The 23,723-nt window shown below is 36.9% G+C and overlaps 1 protein-coding gene across 4 annotated transcripts in view; it reads left to right on the top strand.

Moving 5' to 3' along the window:
* The window catches only part of SMC5 (structural maintenance of chromosomes 5), a 105,494-nt gene that overhangs the window by 15,104 nt on the left and 66,667 nt on the right, over positions 1–23,723 (top strand). For 3 of the 4 annotated variants that reach the window (XM_036260917.1, XM_036260916.1, XM_036260919.1), the window contains exon 4: positions 21,600–21,762. In XM_036260917.1, coding sequence (XP_036116810.1) covers positions 21,600–21,762 — 163 coding nt within the window. Of the gene's footprint in view, positions 1–20,961; positions 21,025–21,599; positions 21,763–23,723 lie in introns of all 4 variants that reach the window. The other variant, XM_036260918.1, reaches the window with a different exon arrangement.

The raw sequence follows: 23,723 nt of genomic DNA, 5'->3' as shown, positions 1-23,723 counted from the left end.
ATGTTCATGCTTTCCTGATGACTTTAGAAAAGAATAATAATATAATGTGACATAAATATTGGAAATAATTCAAGAATACTTAATCCAGATAGCGTTTTTAATGCATCTTTAAAACCTAAACTGTTAGAATTTTCTTTTGAAAAAATTATTAAGGAAATTATAAGTTTATGGGAGATAATGAAGTAGGAATATACCACTGTTAAATGTTCATTATAAAGTTGCAGTATTTTTTACATATTAAGATACTGTGTGTACATGCTGACTTTGAAAGTAATACTTGCTTATTAAAAATGCAAATAATATAGAAGTGTATAAAGTTGAAAATGAAGGCCTTGATATAATTTTGCTTCTAGAAATAACCACTGTTGATAATTTGGTGAATCTCATGTATGGCAAGTACTTGGCGCCTAAGTCACCATTTTCCATATCTTCCTTCATGGCAGAGATTGATAATTCATTATGGTATTCTTTTTCCTCGAGCATAGATAATATCAGTTTACCACTCTTGGCAGCCATTGCTGATGTGAGATCAGAGTTAGAATTCAAGATGAAACCAGTTGATCACCACCCCAAGTCATGTCTCTTTCCATCACCATTTAGCCCTCCTTTACCCTCTCCTGCCTCCCCACCCCATTTCCTGTTGGTAATGACCATACTATTGTCTGTGCATGAGATTTTTGTTTGTTTGTTTTGTTTTCATTGTTGTTGCTTTCTTTTGCTTAATCCCTTCACCTTTTCAGATGATGTATTATAGACTTGTATACCTTAAACCTATACAATTTTATTAACCAATGTAACCCCAATAAATTCAATGAAAAAAAAGAATTGAAATTAATGGCAATTTATCTTCCAAGCTTTTCCCCAGAAGTTGGAAGCCTTCAATAGACTCGAGTCCTTCGCCACCCTCCCAAAAAAGATGCAGTCAGTGAACTATCTTGGTGTATATACTTTCAGTCTTTTATACATGAATATGCGTATAATTTAGATGATTTTTAGAGTGTGGGGTTTTTTTATGTTTATAGAAAATCATGGAATTTTTTAGCTGAAATAGCTCTTAAAGACTATCTCATAGTCCTATCATTATATAGGATATGAGGAAATGATCTTTTTACTCAAAATAGAAAATTTTTCATTTATGTAGAGATGGGAAGTAAGCACACGTGGAAGTAAAAAAAAACTAGATTATACTTATTGATATATAATGATAGTATTTTACTGAAGAATACAAAACCAAGACCTGAATAAATGTTGAAACATATTATGTTCCTAGAAACATAAATTTAATATCATTATTAATATGTCAGTCATATATAAATGATAGAATTCCAATCATAGTCTCAACAGGTAAGTTTACAGATTGATTCTAAAGTTCATCTAGAAGAATCAATGTGCCAGAAAACTCAAGGAGATTTTGAAAAAGCAGAATCATGAATAAGACGTTTATTTACCAGATGCTAAAATATACTATAAAGCTGTTGCTAGCATGATATTGGTGTGGAAAATTAAAGGAGTAGAATGGAGAAAATAGGGACAGAGCTAAATGTATATGAGAATTCAACTTATAGTAATGGTGCTGTTTGGTATAAATTACTCAAATTGAGATGAAATAATTGCCTGTTAATTTTTTTTAATAGAAGAGGCTATACCACATTAGTTATCAAGGGAATCAAAATAAAGAATTTTTCCCTTGCTGCTTAGAAAAATTTAAAACTAAAATTCAGTAATATGTAGGTATAGAGAAGTTAATCTTGTCATGCACTATTTGTGGGAGTGTAAGCAGTATATCCTATTTGGCAGTATCTATCTGCCAAAATAGAATTTTGAATACTAATATTCTTATATCTGGTTACTGCTCTAGAGAATATTTACTTATTTGGACAAAATTATCTTTTTCCTAATCTTAATGGTGAACAATTGTAAACAACTCAAAAGTCCATCATTAAACAACATTTGATATATTTATACAATGGCATATTATTTAGCCATAAAGAGGAATGAAGTTCTGATAGATCCTGCTGTTTGGATGGACCTTGAAAACATTATGCTTGGTGAAAGAAGCCATACACAAAAGACGACAGTCTAGTCCAGCCGGTGTGGCTCAGTAGTTGAGCATTGACCCATGCACCAAGAAGTCGCTGGTTTGATTCCTGGTCAGGACACATGCCCAGGTTGTGGGACCGATCCCCAGTAGAAGGCATGCAGGCGGTGGCCAGTTGATGTTCTCTCTCATCAATGTTTCTATCTCTCTCTCCGTCTCACTTTCTCTCTCACTATAATCAATAAAGGGAAAAAAATAAAGACTGTAGTCTATAATTCCATTTATGTAAAATATTCAGAATAGGCAGATCCATAGAGACAAAATAGATTAGTGGTTGCTGGGTTATAAGGGGAGGAGAGAAATGGGGAATGACTTCTTAACAGGTATAGGCTCCTTTTTGGGGTGATGAAAAATTCTGGAATTATATGATGGTGATATTTATACAGTCCTGTAAATATATTAGAAACCATTGTTGATACATATATATTCTTTCAACTGTATACCTTAAAATGTTTAAAATGAAAAGTTTGATATAATATATATTTTACCACAATAAAAAAGAAAATTAAATTGTATATTTTAAAATGGTAGATTATATAATATGTGAATTATATCTAAATTTTAAAAATTGCCAGAGGTACTCCTGGGTTAGCCTTGACCTGTTGATTGATCGCAGTGGTTTCTTAAATATTGAAACTAAATCAAATACACTAAGCCAGTTATATATAAAATACAGAGGGAGTATTAAATTCTAAAATCCTGTTGATGGCTGCAGGTTTTAAACACTCTTGACTTTCTACTATGAATCACCAAGGCCCAGTTGTTTTCTTAGTTATTTTAAGAGATAAACTTCTAGCTCTAATAGGTAAACAGTGACCATTAACCAGAGTTCTATTTCCAAGTCTGGCACAAGGGGAGGTTTTCCTTTCCCTAAACTCAATATAGTTACATTGTGGTCACTTTATTCTACTTGTGTCCACATGGCCTTGAGAGTACCAGACACAAACTAGTTCACTAATAGTTATTGAAATTGTTATTGCTATAGAATAAGTACATTAATTAACCATACTCATTGAGTGGAATGGTAGATAGAATAATCTCTGGCATGCATTTATGCAGTCATTTTTCAGATATTTATTGAGTACCTGTACATTGGGGAATACAGCATTCTGCCCTCATGGAATTTATGGTTAGGGGTTGGGACAGAAAAATAAGTAGGTCAAATATATTTTATGTTAGATAATGATAAGTGTACATGGAATAATGAAGCAGGAAAGGAGGATGGGGAGTGCCAGGGTGGAGTTTACAGTATTGAATAGGATGGCCAGGAAAGTTCTCACTGAGAAAATAGTATTTGAGCCAAGACTTGAAGGAGGAGACAAGGGAATGAGCATGGAGATATTTGGAGAAACAGCACTTCAAGTAGAGGAATCTGCAAATTCTAAGACTCGGCACTGGTACCAAGTATGACTGGATTACAGTGAACAGGAGAATAGTAAAAGTAATGTCTGAAAATATCAGGACAGCTAGCTCATAGGGCCTTGTAGGCCATTGTAAAGCCTTTGCATCTGTTTCGAATAAGATGTGAAGCCACCAGGATTTGAGCAGAGGAGTGGCATTCAGGTTGCTGTGTAAAAAAATGGACTGTAAGAGAACAGAGGCAAAAGCAAGGATCTACTGCTTTGAATGATTTGAGGAGGAGGGAGTACTCTAATCTGTACCTGGTGCTGCTGATAGATCACGTTAAGTGAATCATTATGGTAATTTATACTTTTCTAAAAATTTCCATTTTTCCTAGTTAATGTTATTGGCTTTGTGTAAGTTTATTATACTTATATTATGTTCCGTCATATATAATATATGTTATCTAAATGTCTTTGGTAGTTGTATTTCCCTTTTTATTAATTTTTATCTTAATTTGAAAAAAATGATTTGTCCGTTTTATTAGTCTTTTTTTTTTATCCTCACGCGAGGACATTTTTCCATCTTTTGTACAGACAGAGTGGGAGGGAGAGAGAAGAGAGAGAGAGAGAGGCAAACATCGACGTGAAAGGGACACATCGAGTGGCTGCCACCCGCACGACCAACCAGGGCCAGGGACAAACTGCAACCGAGGTACATGCCCTTAGCGGGAACTGAATCCAGGTCTCTCCGGACCGCAGGCGGACGCTCTAACCGCTGAGCCAAACCGGCCAGGGCTATTAATCTTTTTTCAATGTATTAACTTTTGCAGTTGTTTCTGTCTTATATAATTGTTTTCTATTTTATTAATTTCTACTATCTTCCTTACTAATTCTTTTTTAACTTTTGGTTTCTTTTTCCTGTTTCTAATTTTTTGAAATGGCTATTTATTGTACTAATTTTCAGTCTTTTCTGTTCCCTAACATTAATACTTAAGGTTAAAATTTGCCTCTCATTATTTAGTTTTGTTTCCCAAATTTTGGTATATATAGCATTTTCCTATTTTTTTTCCTCAAATATTTTATGCATTTTCTTTGAGTTCATAGAAGTTGTTTCAAATTCTAATGTGATTTTCCTGTTATATTTCACTATTGATTTCCACTTTGATAACAGTGTGGAAAAAAATATATATATATACACACATATATGTGTACACACACACACACGGTCTTTATATTACCAATCCTTTGAAGTTTGTTTTGCTTACTTTTTGTACCAAGCTCACATAAATAATTTACTTTTTGATTGAAAGAATGACTATTCTGCTGTTATATGAGCAGTGTTCTATATTTGTCCATTAGCTCAAGCTTATTTATATTGTTAAATCTTCTACATTTTTGATGATTTTGCTTATTTTAACTGTCAGATTGATTCTTAATTACTGAGAAAAGTGTATTACCCTATCTTGTCCCTCTTTGTAGATTTGTCAACTATCCTTGTCCTGTTGGTTTTTGTGACATTATTAGTTACAGCTGCAATTTAACTTTTTGTATCTTCCTGGTGAATTAAACGTACTGCTTTTATCTTTTGTTGCTTTTTGCCTTAGAATCTTTTTAATTTGCCATTATTGTAGTGAGCAGCTTTGTTAAAAAAATACATATTTTATTAATTTTTTTTTTTTTTAGAGAGAGAGGATGGTAGTGGGAAAGAGAAACATTGATGCGAGAGAAGCATTGATTAATTGCCTCCCATACGTACCCTGACTGTGCATGGAACCTGCAACCTGGGCATGTGCCCTGATTGGAAATCAAACTGGCAACCTTTCACTGCACAAGACGACACTCAACTAACTGAGCCACCCGGCCAGGGCCAGAATTTTTGTAAAGCATTTTTTTGTTATCTTTTCTCATTTATTTATTTCACTTTTTTATCTTTTATATATCATTTAAACATATATAGGTAGGAGGTTTTTGTTTTTGTTTTTTTGGTACGTGCCCCTAGCAGGAACTGAACCTGGGACTCTCTGGTCTGCAAGCTGACACTCCAACCGCTGAACCAAACCGGCCAGGGCTAGGCAGGAGTTTTTGTTTTCTGTTTTTTGTTTTATTTTATCCTTACCCAAGGACATTTTTCAATATTTTGTTCAGATAGAGTGGGAGGGAGAGAGAGAGCAACACCAAAGGGACACATCGAGTGGTTGCCACCCGCACGACCCAACCAGGGCCGGGGACAGACTGTAACCGAGGTACGTGCCCTTACCTTGGGTCTCTCCATACCACAGGCCAGCACTCTAACCACTGAGCAAAACTGGCCAGGGCTAGGTAGGAGTTTTTAATATAGTCTTTTAAATAATGTATATAGTCCATTTACATTTATTGTAATTATATGTTTGAACTTACTTTTACTGTCTTATTCAGTGTTTTTTATTTGTCTCACGTTTCAGTATTTCTCTTTCTTTGGCCTTCATTTAAATTTTTATTGTTTAATTATTTTCTTTATTGTTTTGGAATTACACATTCTTGTTTTAGTGGTTATTAGCATTTTTAACATAAATTTTTTTTTTTAAAAATGGTCAGTCTATTTGGCTCACTGCAGCAAGGGAGAAAACATTCCAGAGAAACCCAGGGCATCCCAGTACCAGGAGTTAAGAGGTCTGGGCTTGTGCTGGTGAGACTAAAGAAGGGTTGGGGAAGCAGGGGCAGTTCTAGTTTGCAGTCTGTTAAAGGAGGGAGCAAGTAATTTGATGATCAAGTCTCTTCATAATCTTATTATAATTATTGCTTAGTTTTATCCATACTGATCTAGCAGGCAGGAAGATGAAAGTGGGTCTAGAGCCAGCATTAGTATAGGAGGAGCAGTCACTCCTGTTGGAAAGGAAATGTTTAGTCCTATATGTATTTGGTTTCTGGCCTCCTCTCTCTGTCTTGTTGAAACATGGATGGACGTGGAGGGCCTTTGTTGCACATTGTTTCTATCCGTGGGCATTGTCTGTGTTCAGTTGAGTCTGGCTGCCAGCAGAGCTGGTTTTTGTTGTGTTTTGTTTTTATTTTTTCGCACACTAAGAAACTTCAGTAGTGTCTTTGAGGTCTATCTATACCTTGGCACTGGCTGCACAGCCTTGAGTGCCTGCCTTCACTTCCTGTGCCTCTGATTTCCTACAAAAATGTGCATGGATCCCTTTCAGCACTGATATCCTTCGGTATCAACAGGACTCATTGAGAAGTCATTGCAGTGCCCTGAGACCTTTAGTGGCTGCCTCATCTGGTGCCATCTATCTAAACATTAACAAGGAAGTGAAATAAGAAAGCAGAGATTTATTCATTTAAAACATGAGACATTGCCCCCTGGCTTAACTTTAGAGTAACTCAATTGCCTTGAGCGATCCAGAGATTTCCCAGATAGCAGGAAGACAAAGGTATGATTCTGTTTGCAATTCTATAAGAATAATCCAAGCAGTAAACATCCATTAAACCATTTTTTCCTCAGTGCTGTTTTATACAGGAACATATCATCAGTTTGGTTGAGACTAATAATGAAAACATACATTTGATGCTTTTTGGAAAGAAACTCTTGCATTGCTTTTAGTAGAACCAAGATGTATGAAGTAATAGGAGCTACTGTTTTTGAGAACTTTTAAATGTGTCATATGCTTTGCCTATTTATTTCACTTAATCCATGCAGCCCATCCTGTGAGATAAATATCATTATCCGGATTTTGTAAATGAGGAAGTTGTGGCTCAGAGATTTGAAGTAACTTGCTCTAGATCTCTCAATCAGTGAGTGGCAAAGCAGGATTCTCAACCAGGCCTGTCTAAGCCCACTACTCTCGACAAGCCAGAGAATTTGGGTACTTCAGCCTTCAGAGGTATCCTACTGTGGATGTCAGTGCCAGGGGAGCCTGGGACATATTTTGAGCCGCTCTGGACCTGACCACTTCTATCCAGAAGTTTGCACTCATCTTACCCACTGTGAGTGATGACCATCTCAGTGGCCTAGGAAAAAACTCATCCCTAGACAAAGTCCTGGTTCCTTCACATCTGAGCCTCTGCTTCCTGATAGTTAAGCTCATAAACAGTATATGAACACGAACTCAGGCAGCCCAACCCAAAGAAAGGAATGGTCCCATGACATCAAGCCTAAAAATCTGGGCCAATTTCAGGTAACCAAGGGTATGTAAAAAGACTAAAATGTTTTTCTTTACCCAAGAATCCTCTAGGTCAGGGTTTTGTTCATACACTGAGCTGGATCCTCCATGGCTTTTCTGTGGCTTGTGATTATCATCAAGACAACATCTGAGAAATCTGCCTTCGTGAGCCTCCTTCCTGCCTGTTACACAGATCTTGCAATTGTTCCATGACTAGCTCCTCTTGGTGTGTTGTTCATGCCCTGACCACCACCTTCATGTCACTTAGGGGAACTCCCATCTCTGAGATAGGTAATGTTGTAGCAGAAAGCTGGAGAAGAGACTCATGATGGACAGTAGAGGTCAGGTTACCCACTCATAGGGGACACATCCAAATGACCCATTCGAGACATTTGGAGGATGGTATCTGGGGCATGGATTTACTCTCAGATGTACCCATACACAAGCTTTGTGCCAGGTCTTGTGGTTGTACTGCAACACACTGAAAATCCAGTGTATTAGTTGGCAAGGGCTGCCATAGGACCACAGAGTGGCTCAAACAACTGCAATTTATTTTCTCACAGTTCTGGAAGTTAAGAGTCCAAGATCAAGGTGTCAGCGGGGTTGAATTCATCTGGTGTTAGCTGTGTATTGTAATATAAGACCTTTATTATATTAAGGTATGTTCCCTCTATTCCCACTTTGCTGGGAGTTTTTGTCATAAATATATGTTGGCTTTTGTCAGATCTTTTCTGCATCTATTGATATCATCACATTCTTATTCTTCATTTTATTTATGTGCTGTATCATGTTATAATTGATTTGTGGATATTGAACCAACCTGGCACCCAGGGAATAAGTTCCACTTGATCATGGGCATGATCTTTTTAAAGAATTGCTGGATTCAGTTTGCTCATATTTTGTTGAGGATTTTTGCATCTTTGTCCATCAGGAATATTGGCCTGTAATTTTCTTTATTGGTAGTGTCTTTGTCTGGTTTTGGTATCAGGTTAATTGTAAACTTAGTTTGGGAGCATTCTCTCCTCTCAGTTTTTTGGAATAGTTTGAGAAGGATAGATAGGTATTCAGTCTTTGAATATTTGGTAAATTCACCGATGAAGCCATCTGGTTCAGGGCTTTTGTTTGTTGGGAGTTTTTTTTTATTACTGATTCAATTTGTAAGTAGTTACCAGTCTGTTCAGGTTTCTATTTCTTCCTGATTCAACCTTGGAAGGTTGTATGTTTTTAGGAATTTATTAATATATTTTAGGTTGTTCACATTATTGGTATGTAATTGTTTGTAGCAGTTTCTTGTAATCCTTTGTATTTCTGATGTCAGTTATACTTCTTCATTTCTGATTTATTTGGGCCCTCATTTTTCTCGATGAGTCTAGCTAAAGGTTTTTTTTTGAAAATTAATTTATTTTTGTTAAAGATGTGTCTCCTTTTCCCCCATTGACAGCCTCCTCCTGATCCCCCTGCCCCCTGTCCATTGGTTACACATACATGCATATAAGTTCTGTGGTTTATCTCTTCCCTCCGCCCCATCCCCCTCTTCTGAGGTTTGTCACTCTGTTTCCCACATCCATGTCTCCAGGTCCATTCTTTTTATCAGTTTGTTTTGTTCATTATATTCCACAAATAAGTGAGATCATGTGATATTTGTCTTTCTCTAATTGGCTTATTTCCCTTAGCATAATATTCTCCAGGTCCCTCCATGTCGTCTCAAATGATAAGAGATCTATCTTTCTTTCCTACAGCTGCATAGTATTTCATTGTATATATGTACCACAGCTTTTTTATCCACTCATCTATTGATGGACTTTGGGCTCTTTCCAGACCTTAGCAATCGTAAATAGTGCTGCTATGAACATAGGGGTACATGTATTTTTCTGATGGTGTTTCAGGTTTCTTAGGAGTGGGATCACTGGGTCAGATGGCAGTTCAATTTTTAATTTTTTGAGGAAACACCATATTGTTTTCCATAGTGGCCATACCAGTCTGCATTCCCACTAGCAGTGTACTAAGGTCCCCCTTTCTCGACACCCTAGCCAGCTCTTGTTTGATGATTTGTTGATGGCAGCCATTCTGACAGGTGTAAGGTGATACCTCATAGTTTCAATTTGCATCTCTCTGATGATTAGTGACATTGAGGATTTTTTCACATGTTTCTTGACAATTTGTATGTCCTTTTTGGAGAGGTGTCTGTTTAGGTCCTCTGCGCATTTTTTAATTGGATTCTTTGTCTTTTGTTGAGTTGTATGAGTACTCTATATATTTTGGAAATTAACTCCTTATCTGATGTATTGGAAATTAACCCCTTATCTTATGCTCTCTCATATAGTAGGTTCTCTTTCCATTTTGATACGTGTTTCTTTTACTATGCAGAAGCTTTCAAGTTTGATGTCCCATGTGTTCAATTGTTTCTCTTGGTTTAGGTGTTATATCAGTGAAAAGTCTGCTGCATGTGATGTTTGAAATTTTGTTGCCTACATTTCCTTCTAGGATTTTTATGAATTCACAGTTCACATTTAAGTCTTTTATCCATTTTGAATTTATTCTTGTGTATGGTGTGAGTTCGTGGTCTAGCTTCATTTTTTTTGTATGTAATTGTCTAATTTTCCCAACACCATTTATTAAAGAGGCTGTCTTTACTCCATTGTATGCTCTTGCCACCTTTGTCAAATATTGAGCATAATGTCTTGGGTCAATTTCTGGGTTCTCTGTTCCACTGATCTGTACGCCTATTCTTGTGCCAGTACCGGGCTGTTTTGATTATAATGGCTTTGTAGTATAACCTGATATCTGGTATTGTGATCCCTCCTATTTTATTCTTCATTTTCAAGAATGGTCTGGCTATTCAGGGTCTTTTTTGGTTCCATATAAACTTTTGAAGTATTTGGTCTAGTTCCATGAAATATGTCGTTGGTATTTTGTTAGGGATTACACTGAATCTATAGATTGCTTGGGTAGAATGGACATTTTCATGATGTTGATAAAGAAGGTATATGCTTCCACTTTTTTATATATTCCTCTGTTTCTTTTTTCAATGACCTGTAGTTTTCTGAGAACAGGTTCTTTACTTCTTTGGTTAAGTTGATTCCTAAGTATCTTAGTTTTTTTGCTGCAGTGGTAAATGGGATTGTGTTTTTAGTTTCTCTTTCTGTGAATTCATTGTTGGTGTGTAAGAATGCCATCAATTTTTTTATATTAATTTTGTATCCTGCTACTTTGCCAAATTCATTTATTAGCTCTAGTAATAAGCTAATATTGATGGAGATGTTAGGGTTTTCTGTGTACAATATCATGTCATCTGTAAATAATGACAGTTTCACTTCCTCCTTTAAATTTGAATCCCTTTTATTTTCCTTCTTGTCTAATTGCTGTGGCTGAGACTTCCAGTACTGTTAAATAAGAGTGGCGAAAGTGGGCATCACTGTCTTGTTCCTGTTCTTAAGGGAAATGCTTTTTTGCCCATTGAGAATGATGTTGGCTGTAGGTTTTTCATATATGGCCTTTATTATGTCGAGATGTGATTCCTCTATTACCACATTGCTGAGCAATTTTATCAGAATGCTGGATATTGTTGAAAGCTTTTTCAGTATCTATTGATACAATCATGGTTTTTATCTTATTTTGTTTATGTGATATATCACATTTATTGATTTGCGAATATTGTACCAGCCTTGCATCCCTGGGATGAATCCCACTTTGTCATGGTGAATAATTTCTTTGATGTATTGCTGGATCCGATTTGCTAGTATTTTGTTCAGGATTTTGGCATCTATGTTCATCAGCGATATTGGCCTGTAGTTTTCTTTCTTTGTACTGTCTTTTTCTGGTTTTGGAATTAGAATTATGCTGGCCTCATAAAACGAGTTTGGAAGTCTTCCTTCTTCTTGGATTTTTTGGAATAGTTTGAGAAAAATGGGTTTTAGTTCTTTGAATGTTCGGTAAAACTCCTCCATGAAGCCATCCAGGTTTAGGCTGTTGTTTGCTGGAAGATTCTTGATTACATCTTCAATTTCCTTAATTGTTATTTGTTTATTCAAAGTTTGTATCTCTTCCCGGTTCAGTTTTGAGAGACTGTGTGTTTCTAGAAATTTGTCCACTTCACCTAGATTGTCCAATAATTGTTTCTAGTATGTTTTAATGAGCCTTTGTATTTCTGTGATGTCAATTGTTACTTCTCCTCTTTCCTTTCTGATTTTGTTCATTTGGGTCCTCTCATTTTGTTTCTTGGTGAGTCTGGCTAAGGGTCCATCAATCTTGTTACCTTTTCAAAGAACCAGCTCTTTGTTTCATTGATCTTCTGAATTGGTTTTTTGTTTGTTTGTTTGTTTGTTTGTTTTTAGTCTATGTCATTTATTTCTGCTCTGACCTTTACTATTTCTTTCCTTCTACTTGCTCTGGGTTTTTCTTTTTGTTTACTTTCTAGTTCGTTAAGTTGTAGGGTTAGAAAGTCAATTAGAAATTTTTCTTGTTTCTTGAGGTAGGCCTGTAGTGCTATGAAATTCCCCCTTAGGACTGCTTTTGCTGCATCCCATAGATTTTGTGTGGTTGTGTGTTCATTTTCATTGGTTTCCAGGAAGTTTATAATTTTTTCCTTGATCTCCTTGATAACCCATTCATTGTTTAACCTGTTAACCAGGGAATAACCGGGGAATTCCCTTTTCACTGTATGCAACGTTTGACGTATGTATATGTCCCGCTCGGTTAACAGGTTAATAACACGCTATTTAGCCTCCATGTGTTTGAATGTTTTTGTTGCAATTGATTTCTAGTTTCATGCCATTGTAATCTGAGAAAATGCTTGATACAGTTTCACTCTTCTTATACTTGTAGAGACTTAGTTTGTGTCCTAACATGTAGTCTGTCTTTGAGAATTTCCCATGTGCACTTAAGAAGAATGTGAATTCTGCAGTTCTGGGGTGTACTTCTCTGTAGATATTTATTAAATCCCTTTGATCTAGTGCATCATTTAGAGACTGTTTTCTTTTTAATTTTTTGTCTAGAGGATCTATCCAGTGATGTCAGAGGGGTGTTGAAATTCCCTGCTATGATTGTATTGCTGTCAGTTTATCCTTTGAAGTCCTCCAGAAGTTTTTAAATCTATTTTGCTGCTCCTATGTTGGGTGTATATATGTTCACCAAGGTTATATCCTCCTCTTGGATAGATCCTTTAAATATTATGTAGTGGCCTTCTTTGTCTCTAGTTATGGCCTTCATTTTGAAGTGTATTTTATAGGATATGAGTATTGCTACCCTAGCTCTTTTTTCCTTTCCATTTGCTTGGAAGATTTTTTTTTTCATCCCTTCACTTTCAGCCTATGTGAGTCTTTTGTTGTGAGATGGGTCTCTTGTAAACAACATATATGTGAGTCATGCTTTCTTACCCAATCAGCTACTCTGTGTCTTTTGATCAGAGCATTTAATCCATTTACATTTAAGGGTATTTTTGGTATGTACTTATTTATTGCCATTTTTGTTTATTTTGGTTGTTTCTTTTTCTATTTATTCTGCTTATTACAGTAGTCCTTCTAGCGTTTCTTGGAATGCTGGTTTGGTGTTAATGTATTCCCTTAGCCTTTTTTTGTGTGAGAAGCTCTTTATTTGACCTTCTATTTTGAATGATAGCCTTGCTGGGTAGAGTAGTCTTGGATTCAGATCCTTGTTTTTCATTACCTTGATTACCTCATGCCATTCCCTTCTGGCCTGTAGTGTTTCTGTTGAGAAGTCAGCTGATAGCCTAAAGGGGGTTCCTTTGTAGGTAACCTGTTGCTTATTTCTTGCTACCTTTAGGATTCTCTCTCTGTCTTTGATTTTTGGCATTTTAATTATCATGTGTCTTGGTGTGGGCCTGTTTGGGTTTTTCTTACTTGGTGCTCTCCATGCTTCTTGAACTTGTATGTCTTTTTCTTTCATCAAGTTAGGGAAGTTTTCTGTCACTATTTCTTCAAATACATTTTCTAAGCCTTACTCATTTTCTTCTTCTTCTGGCACTCTTATGATGTGGATGTTGTGACTTTTCATGTTGCCCCGCAGTTCTCTTAGGCTGTCTCCTGTTTTTTAATTGTTTTTCTTTTTGGTTCTCTGTTTGGGTGATTTTTCTACCCTGTCTTCTAATTGACTGATCTGGTCCTTGGCTCCCTCTATTCTGCTGGTTATTCCTTTCAGTGTGTTCTTTATTTCTGCTATGTCATTCTTCATTTCCAGTTGGTTAGTTTCCAGTGCTTCTATATCTATACTGATGCTGGTGAGCTTTCTCATGATTATTGCTCTGAACTCTCCCTCTAATATCTTGCTCAATTCCCTTTCATTTATTTCATCTTCTGTCAAATCATCTTGTTCTTTCATTTGGGATTTGTTTCTTTGTTTCACCGTTTTGGCTATCTCAGTGGGTTTTGGAGCCTGTAAAATTTTTCCTTTGGGTGTTGGTGTTCTGCTGGTTGTGGCTCCCTCTATTGGGCTTGGATGATTGTGAGAGGACCCACGTTAAACATTAGTGTCAAGTCTTACTTTTCTGGGTAGATTTGTTGAGTAGCATAGTATTTAGTCTCCATGTATTTGTGTGTTTTTTCGTTTTCTTCTTGTAATTGATATCTAGTTTCATACCATTTGATCAGGGAAGATGCTTGATATGATTTGACTTTTAAACTTATTGAAACTTCATTTGGGGCCTAACACATGGTCTGTCCTGGAAATTTGTCCATGTGTACTTGAAAAGAATGTGTATTCTACTGCTTTTGAGTGAAATGTTCTAAAAATATCAATTAAATCCATCTTGTCTAATATGTCATTTAAGGCCGCCGTTTCCTTATTGATCCAGATCAAAGTCCAAATGATCTACCCTTGGATGTCAATGGGGCGTTAGAGTTCCCTACTATTGAAACAAAGCAGCAGTGATTCGGGTTTATTGTTTCATGAAATCTAATGAATTCACAGACCAAGAGTAAGCGATCGGAAAGTTTTTTTGAAAGATAGACTCCCTGCAGTGGGGAGGGGACCCAAGTGGGTTGCAGTGGGGCTCTGCTGTCTAGAAGTAGACATATGCTTTGCTAGTCTCTGATTGGTCCTTTCAAGGAATTCTGTCCTAGCAACATTTATATATTCTATAGCTTGTGTTTTCCACCTGACTGGGTTCAGCCCTTTGGTCATCTATAGGGGCCTTTCCTTTTTTGATAATTTCAACTTCTCCCAGACTGTTAATGAGGAGGGGAAACACCCTTGGAGAAGCCCTATACTTGCTGTTGGTTTCCTTTCTAAATCCAATTTTGGTGTTTTATAATCCTTTTTAAGGTGACCTGGCTTCCTGCAATAGGAACACACACTATAGTTTCGCAGAATTCATTCAGCAGTCTTGTTGCCTTGCTTGAAACCAGCCTTTCTGGGGTTTTTTTGCTATGTGATTGACCTGTGCTCCTTGTAGGAACTTTGCATTTCTATAAATGGGGGCTGGGAGTTTCTGGCCTGGGAGCACAATCACCGTGTTGAATTTCGTTTTATTTTGAGATAATAGAGTTGGGATAAACCTTCATATACACTGGGTACTGGGTTGCATTCCTGTGTGCTGAGCTCCAAGTCATCTCAAACTTCCCCCGTGTCTCAGCCTTCCCTTCCCATGGTCCTGTCCCTCCCTGCCTAACCTGCCTCTATTCTCATTATGACTGAGTTGCTGTTGATCTCTCCCTTTCTGTCCATCCATATTTGCTTTATATGTTTAGGTGTTCCTACATTAGGAGCATAGAGTTTACGAGAGGTAAACCCTCTACTTAGATTGATCCCTTTATCATCATGAAATGCCCTTCTCTGTCTTTGTTTACAGGCCTTGTTTGAAAGTCTGTTTTGTCTGATATAAGTTGTGCTACCCCAGCCTATGTTGCATTTACATTTGCAAAAACATATTTTTTGCATCCGTTTACTTTTAGTCTGTGTGTGTCTTTTGATCTGAAGTGTGTCTCTTTAAGGAAGCATGTATGCAGGTCTTGTTCTTTTTATCCATTCAGCAACCCTGTATCTTTTGTTTGGAGCATTTAGTCTACTTACATTTAAAGTAATTATTGACAGGTATGTAGTTATTGCTATTTGGTTCATTGTTTTCTAGTTTTATTGTAGTTCTTCTCTGTTCCTTTGAATTCTCTTGCTTTCTTATATGTTGGTGACTTGCTATAATGTGTTTGGATTCCTTCCTCTTATTTCATGTAATTTTTGGTTTGCCATTTCCATGTGCTTCATATCTTTTTAAAATTGTGATTTTACTTAATTTTGTTGTTATTTAATTTTGAACATAATCTTAAATTTTTACACTCTGCAGACTTATGTTTTTGTCATTATTTTTTACTTTTGTTTGTGTGTATCTGTTAATTTATTGTGATTACACATGATCTTTCTATTTTTGTCTTTTAACCTTTGTAGTAGCTCTATAGTTGATTAACTGCTTTTACTATGTATTTGACTTTTTCAGTGAGAATTTTTTTTAGTTATATTTTCTATCTTTTCAACTTAAAGAAGTCCCTTCAACATTTCGTATAATGCTGATTTTGTGTTAATAAACTCCTTTTTTCTTTTTCTTACCTGGCAAACTCTTTATCTCTCCTTCAATTCCAATGATATCTTTGCTGAGTAGAATAATCTTGATTGTAAGTCTTTGCTGTTATCACCTGGAATATTTCATGTCAGTCCCTTCTGTCCTGCAAAGTGTCTATTTAAAAATCAGTTAGTAGTCTTATGTTAACTCTCTTATAGGTAGGTAACTGCTTTTCTCTTGATAGTTTTAAGATTCTCTCTTTGTCTTTGATTTGGGGGATTTCAATTATGATGTGTCTTGGTGTTAATTTTGTAGGGTTCATCTTGTTTGGAACTTTCTGTGCTTCCTGGGCTTGTAAGTTTATTTCCTTTGCCAGATTAGGGAAGTTTTCCATCATTATTTGTTCAAGTAGGTTTTCAGTCCTTGCTCTCTCTTATCTTCTGGTTCTCCTGTGATATGAATGCTGTTACATTTGATGTTGTCCCAGAGGCTAATTTTTAAAAATTCTTTTATCTTTTTGCTGTTCTGATTGAGTGTTTTCTGCTACCTTGTCTTTTAGATCACTGGTTCAGACCTCTGCTTCATCTAGTCTGCTGTTCGTTCCCTCTAACGTGTTTTTAATAGTTTCTACATCGTTATTGAGGTTCTTGCTGAGCTCATCTATTCTTCCCCTACATTTAATGAGCATCCTTATAACCAGTTTTTTCTTTACTCTGTATCTGGTAGATTACTTAACTCCATTTCATTTAGTTCTCTTTCTGGAGTTTTGTCCTATTCTTTCATTTGGGATATGTTTCTTTGTCTCCTCATTTTGGCTGACTCCCTGTCTTTGTATATATTAGGTAGATCTGCATCTCCCAGTCTTGGCGTAGTGGCCTTATGTTGTAGGTGTCCCATGAGGCCCAGTGGCAGTCTTCCCATTAATCTGGTTCCGTTGCTCCAGGAGTGTCCTTTGTATAGGTATATAGGCCTTCCTGTTGTAGTTGAGCCTTGATTGCCGTTGGCACATCAGTGGGTGGGATTGACCTTTATGCTGACTGACTGTGAGGGTTCACCCATGACTATAGCAGACAAGCTGTTGTGTGGGGCTGACCCCACAAAGCAGGAGTTTCTTTAGTGGGGCTCTGGTGCCAGCTGAATCTACCCTTCAAGTGTTGTTTGTGGAGCTCTTTGGGTATGCTCTGATATTATGTGAAGCAGGCCTCTGGTCTATTGGTTCTAGAGGCTCTTGGGAGGTACTCTGGTGCAGGCTTGGGTCAGCTGTCTTTTGTGCCTGGCTAGGGGCTGCCTGGTGGGAGTTACAGAGTACTCAATGGTTCATTGCCACGTGTGCTTGTCTTGGAGGTGCTTGAAAGAGACTATGCTGCGAACCAAGGATGCCTGCCACTAGTGCCATGCTTAGGACTCTTTGGTGGGCATCACAGTGTGAGCTGAAGCCAGTTACTTCTAGTTGAAGCTATGTTCCAGGCATATACAGGTCACTGCTTATTCCTGTTTTTTGGCCACTTAATGGGAGTTACAGTATAAGCTGAGACCAAGTGTTGCTTGTATTGGGCTTTAGGCCATTTAGCAAGAGGTACAGGGCACACTGAATCCAATGCTGCTTGTTTGAGGTTTTGGGGCCTTTGAGAGATTTTAGGAAAGTTTATAGCACTAGCTGAAGCTGGCTGCTTGGGTGGAAAAGCTGTTGGAAGTGGCTTGCCAGTGCTTGCGTTGGGCGTGGTCTTAGAGAATCACCAGGCAGGGGAAATGGTGTTAACCAAATTAATGGAGATCACAGATTTGGTGCCTGCCAGCATTTACATCCCAGGGCAGAGTTCACCCCAGCCCTTGCCCTGAACACAGTCAATTTTATTTCTCCCTATATGTCCCTGGTGCTTTTCAAGCTGCTGCCCTACTCTGGGTGCAGAGCAAATCAGTCTGTGAGCAAGCAAGTCCGTGCAAGGGCCCCGCAAGTAGAAAGCTTGGGACTCCAGCCGACTCTGTCTCACTCAGATGCAATCCTTGCTGGTTTTCACAACCAACTGTTATGGGGACTTCTTTTCCCAGCACTGGTGACCCAGGCTGGGGACCTGGGTGTGGAGCTGGGACCCTGTGTGCTCCTCAGGGGGACCTCTGCAGCCAAGATATCCTTCATGATATATAATCGCCACACCATTAGTCTGGGACCTGCCAGTTCCATGTCTCCATCCCTCCTAACTAGTCTCTCTTTCTTCTTTATATCCTTTGCTATCAGACTTCTGTTCAGCTGGTCTTCAGGTGGTTGTCAATGATGATTGTTTGATCATTTTAATGTGGTCATGGGAGGAGGTGAGCACAGCTTTTGCCTACTCCATCATCTTGACTGGAAGTCCCTTAACATAAATACTTTAGTTAAGAGTCTAAGGTTAGCTGAGCCAGGGTGGCTCAGTGGTTGAGCGTCAACCCATGCACCTAGAGGTCACCGGGTCAATTTCTGGTCAGGGCCCATGCCCAGGTTGTGGGCCCGATCCCCAGTGGGGGGCATGCAGGAGGCAGCCAATCGATGTTCTCTCATTGATGTTTCTATCTTTCCCTCTCCCTTCCTCTTGCTCTAAAAATCGATAAAAATGGGGGGGGGGGGTCCTAAAGTTAATTAAACATCTTCCTACTGAATGAGACCTTCAGGTACTTTTATTTTAATAACATTTTCTCTGAACTTATATGCTATTTTAATTCTATCTTATTTTTAAACCCTTCAAAGATATAACTATTATTAGTTTATACTGTCAGTGTTTGTTTGGAATTACCCCACCTTTACTCTTTGTTTTGCTTTTCATTCTTTCTTGCATTTGTGTTCTTCCCTTTGGTATCTCTTTCTGCTAGAGGACATTCTTTAGAGTTTCCTTTAGGCCTGGCCAGTTTGGCTCAGCAGTTAGAGCGTCGGCCCATGGATGGAAGAGTCTCCAGTTCTATTCCCGGTCAAGGGCAGGTACCTGGCTTGCAAGTTTGATCCCCAGCCCTGATTGGGGTCATGCAGGAGGCAGCCAATTGATATGTCTCTCTCACATCGATGTTTCTCTCTCACTCTCTCCCCTTCTCCCCTCCCTTCCGTTCCTCCCTCTCCCCCTCTCTTCCTTCCACTCTATCTAAAAATCGTTGGAAAAATATCGTGGGGTGAGGGTTAACAACAGAAATTTAAGTTTCCTTTAATGAGGGTTGTCTACTGACACACTTAGTTTTTGTCTGAAAATGATATTATTTTGCTCTATTAAAAACTGTTTGATAGATATAAAATTTTACATTGATAGTTTCCTTCTCAGCTCATGCAAAGTATAATTTTACTGTCTTCTGATGTGAGCCCAGTCGTAGTTTCTTTGATAGTAATTCTTTTTGTCAAGAGGCTTTTGAAATTATACGTCTGTTTTCATTGTTTTATAGTTTTACATTATATATTTAGGTGTAGGTTTGTTTTTTATTTATTTTGTTTGTGATTTAATGAGCTTCTTCAATCTGTGATTTGGAAAATCCATCTATTTATTAAATCTTTAAATATTGCCTATGACCCATTTTGTCTCCCTTACTTCTAGATCTCTTGTTGGACAGATGTTAGACTTTCTTACTCAGTCATCCATGTCTCTTAACACCTTTCCTGTTTTTCTTTTTTCTCTTTTTTTATGTTTCTGTGTGGCATGCTCGTTCATTTCTCTTTGTTTGTTTTTCAGATCTTTTTTACTTATATTTTCAGTCTTAAAATACAGTAAACATACGCATTTTATTCTGGAGTCTATTAATTCCATTATGATTCTACTTTCTGATATTCCCGCTAGTTCTTACTCATTTCTTAAATTTCATTTATTTATTTATTTATTTTAGAGACAGAGGAATTTTGAGAGATAGAAACTTCAATGTGAGAGAGCTACATCAATCGGCTGCCTCCTGCACGCTCCCTTCTTGGGATCAATCCTGTAAGCCGGGCATGTGCCCTGACCAGGAATCGAACCAGGACCTCTCAGTTCATGGGACAGCACTCAATCCACTGAGCCACATGGACCGTGCTGCTAGTTCTTACTCTTGATGCTTTTGTCTGTGTGTGTGTGTGTGTGTGTCTGTCTGTGTGTGTGTGTTTTGCCAGTGAGATGCACTTTTATTTTTGAACTTTATCTGTGTTAATTATTTGAGGATACAAGTAGATTTCTATAGAGGGAGTTTTTATTAACTTGTCTCAGACCATTGGACACTTTCAATCCAAGATCACAGTATACAGAATTCTCACTTTGTGGGTTTGAAGCTCCTTAGGTATGTCATTTAACTTCAAGATGCAACTCTGTTTGAAACTGACTTGTTAGTAACTCTTGGGGAAAGTTTTTTGCTTGTTTCACAGTTTAAGCCATAGTTTAAGAAAGGCAATTTACCTTGCTGCCAGGGAGGTGGTGGTGGTGGTGGTGATAGTGATGGAGTATTTCTAGATTGCCCTTATACTGAGGGTATATGTAGCCTTTTGGGGATGTTTCTATTAGACTCTCTACCTTTAGATCATGAGATCATGAAAATGAATGTGCAAGATGCCCTCAGGATGAAAGCCCAGTTCATTTTTTCACTCCTGGGTTTCTGCTTGGGATTTTGACCAGGATTCTTTTCCTTCTTGCTAACTCATAAATGGATTTATGAAGATGTTTTAGTATTTTATCTATCAGTTTTTGTTTGTAGTAGATGATTTTAAAAAGGTACTTTATTAGTCATTCTGCTAGAAATGAAAGCTTAGAACTACATTTTTTTTTTAAAGTCCTAAAATCTTACTGTTTGGAGAGTTCTTATTATAATATAATTAAATATACAACATTTATAAATTATTGTCATATAGCTATTGGATACCAATAATTTATCTTTCTACCACATGCTGCTGATTCCCAGTGAAGAAGATGGATGAATAAATGGCAGTTGTGGAGCAGTAGTACTTCTAAAAGCAAGAAATAAGTAAATACCCTTCTTTCAGATTCTTTATCATTTAATGTCCCTGTATAGCTATGTAATGTAGTCCCCTCTGAATTCATAGTGGAGTACATGATGAGGAGAAGCCATAGACAGGCTAGTTTTGATGTCTGGAAATGCATACGCAAGATTTGCTTTTACTCATTTTCCAAATAGATGGATTTTCAAGGTTTAACTGTTACATGCTTCTGCATACCAACCCAGTTTGAATTGCAGTCTGTGCATTTGATTGTAAAATAGCATAATGATTAAAGGATAAATAACTTCAGATATGTGAATTCTCTGGCCATGTTTGGGAATTAGTATTGGCATTTATCTCAATTTTATTTTAAGTTTAAATAATTTTGAATGTTGAAAGAGTATTATATCATGTGTTATGACTAATAAAATATCAAAGTTTTCTTCTTTAGAAGGGCCAAAATATCAAAAGGAATAAAAATAATAATGATGATAATAATAATCATATCCAGCAACCTTTGGTGCAAGAGAATTTTGGAAATTTTATTTCTGAAATAATATGTCATTTGAATATTAAAGATTTAAAATTTTTTTTCAATTAGGTTCAGAACTTCTGGAAACCTTGTAATTACTCGTGAGATTGATGTGGCGAAAAATCAGTCCGTTTGGTATATCAACAAGAAAACGACAACTCAGAAAGTAGTAGAAGAGCAAGTTGCAGCCTTAAATATTCAAGTGGGCAATCTTTGCCAGTTTCTACCTCAGGTATGAGAGAATTAAATGTAAAAATGGGAAAGCTCTGTATATACTGTTTTCTTTTTATGCTGTATAAGAATATAAATACTTTTTCAGGGATATTATAAAGATTACTATTTAAATTGAGTGAATAGCAGTCTTAACACTAACAGTTTTTTGTTAAAAAAGATAACATCTCATCTCTTACAGCAGTGATTTTCAACCTTTTTCATCTCATAGCACACATAAACTATTTACTAAAATTCTGTGGCTCACCAAAAAATAATTTTTTTGCTGATCTAACAATAAAAATAGGTATAATTTTGATTCATTCACACCAGACAGCTATTGTTGTGTTGGCTGTTGTCATTTTTTTATTTGACAGTCTAAGGGAATAGAGGTCAGTGCTCCTGACTGAAAAATCAGATATTACATGTTTAAAAATTCTTGGGCACACTGGTTGAAAATCACTGCCTTAGGCTAATAGATAGAGAGTAGGCAGATGGCTCTGGTGGGGGAAACGGTATGGGGGTGGTGGAAGAATGGAGCAAAAAAGGGAAAAAAGAAAGAACTCATGGACAACAGTGTGGTGATGGTGGGGGTGGAAGAGGGCATAGAGAAGATAAATGGTAATGGAAAAAATAAAAATTAAGTTTTAAAAATTGCCCTTAAAATATAATCTTATTAATTTCTAATAATTTGGAAAATTTCCATTTAACAAAAAGTTCAAGTTAGAGTATTGTACCAGAAGTAAAGTTGTATTATTTTCAAGAACAGAGAGTAGCTTGAATTGCTTTGGGCTTCCATTTGTTGTAGGCTCTTAAATTTTGTTAATAAACAACATAATTAGTGGTTTTGTATAAAATATTTGATTACTAAAACTCTTAAATCTTTAGGCATGCCTTATAACACCTATATATATTTTAAGTTTAGTAAAAATAAAGCATACTCGTAATGCACGTTAAATGTTCAAGCCAAATTTCTTTTTAATTTGGCCCTGGCCGGTTTGGCTCAGCGGTTAGAGCGTCCACCTGCGGTCCGGAGAGACCCGGGTTCGGTTCCCGCTAAGAGCATGTACCTCGGTTGCAGTTTGTCCCCGGCCCTGGTTGGTCGTGCGGGTGGCAGCCACTCGATGTGTCCCTTTCATATCGATGTTTCCCTCTCTCTCTCCCTCCCACTCTGTCTGTACAAAAAATGGAAAAATGTCCTCGGATAAGGATTAAAAAAAAAAAAAATTTCTTTTTAATTTGTCTTTGAATGCTGCCTCATAATAGTAACTGAATTATAGTTCATTTTTTTCTTCAGGAACAATGATGATTTGATTACATGTTAATTATCAAATAAAAATCAAAATTTGGAAGCATTTATAAGGTGATGTCAGACGATTTCCAGAAGTAGATATTTAAAATTGCCTCTTCTGTTTTTAACTTCTAACATTACAGTTGATGTGTAGTGAATGATCGTTTCTATCCAGAGGACTATTTTTTCTTTTATCCCAAACATATATATATATAAACGTTTCAACCTGGAAATATTGACATAGAATTTTTAAAATTTTTATTAAATTTATTAAGGTGACATTGGTTAATAAAATTGTGTAGGTTTCAGGGAATACAATTCTATAATACATCATCTGTATATATCTATACACTGTGTGTTCACAACCGCAAGTCAGGTTTCCTTCCATCACCATTTATTCCCTTTACCTTCTTCTACATCCTCCCACCATCCCCTTTGCCTCTGGTAATTACCATACTATTGTCTGTGTCTGAATTTCTTTTCTTTTTTGCTTAATAATCCTTTCACCTTTTTCACCCAGCCTTCCAACCCCCTCCCTTCTGTCAGCTGTCAGTCTGTTCTCTATATCTATGAGTCTGTTTCTGTTTGTTAGTGTATTTTGTTCATTAGATTCCACATATAAGTGAAATCATATGGTACTTGGCTTTCTGTGTCTGGCTTATTTTGTTTAACATAATAATCTTCAAGGTCCA

This window comes from Molossus molossus, unplaced genomic scaffold, assembly GCF_014108415.1.
Source record: "Molossus molossus isolate mMolMol1 unplaced genomic scaffold, mMolMol1.p scaffold_m16_p_14, whole genome shotgun sequence".
In the NCBI taxonomy this organism is placed as follows: domain Eukaryota; kingdom Metazoa; phylum Chordata; class Mammalia; order Chiroptera; family Molossidae; genus Molossus; species Molossus molossus.
The sequence above is the reverse complement of the archived record's forward strand: the minus strand, read 5'-3'. Positions and strand labels throughout refer to the sequence as shown.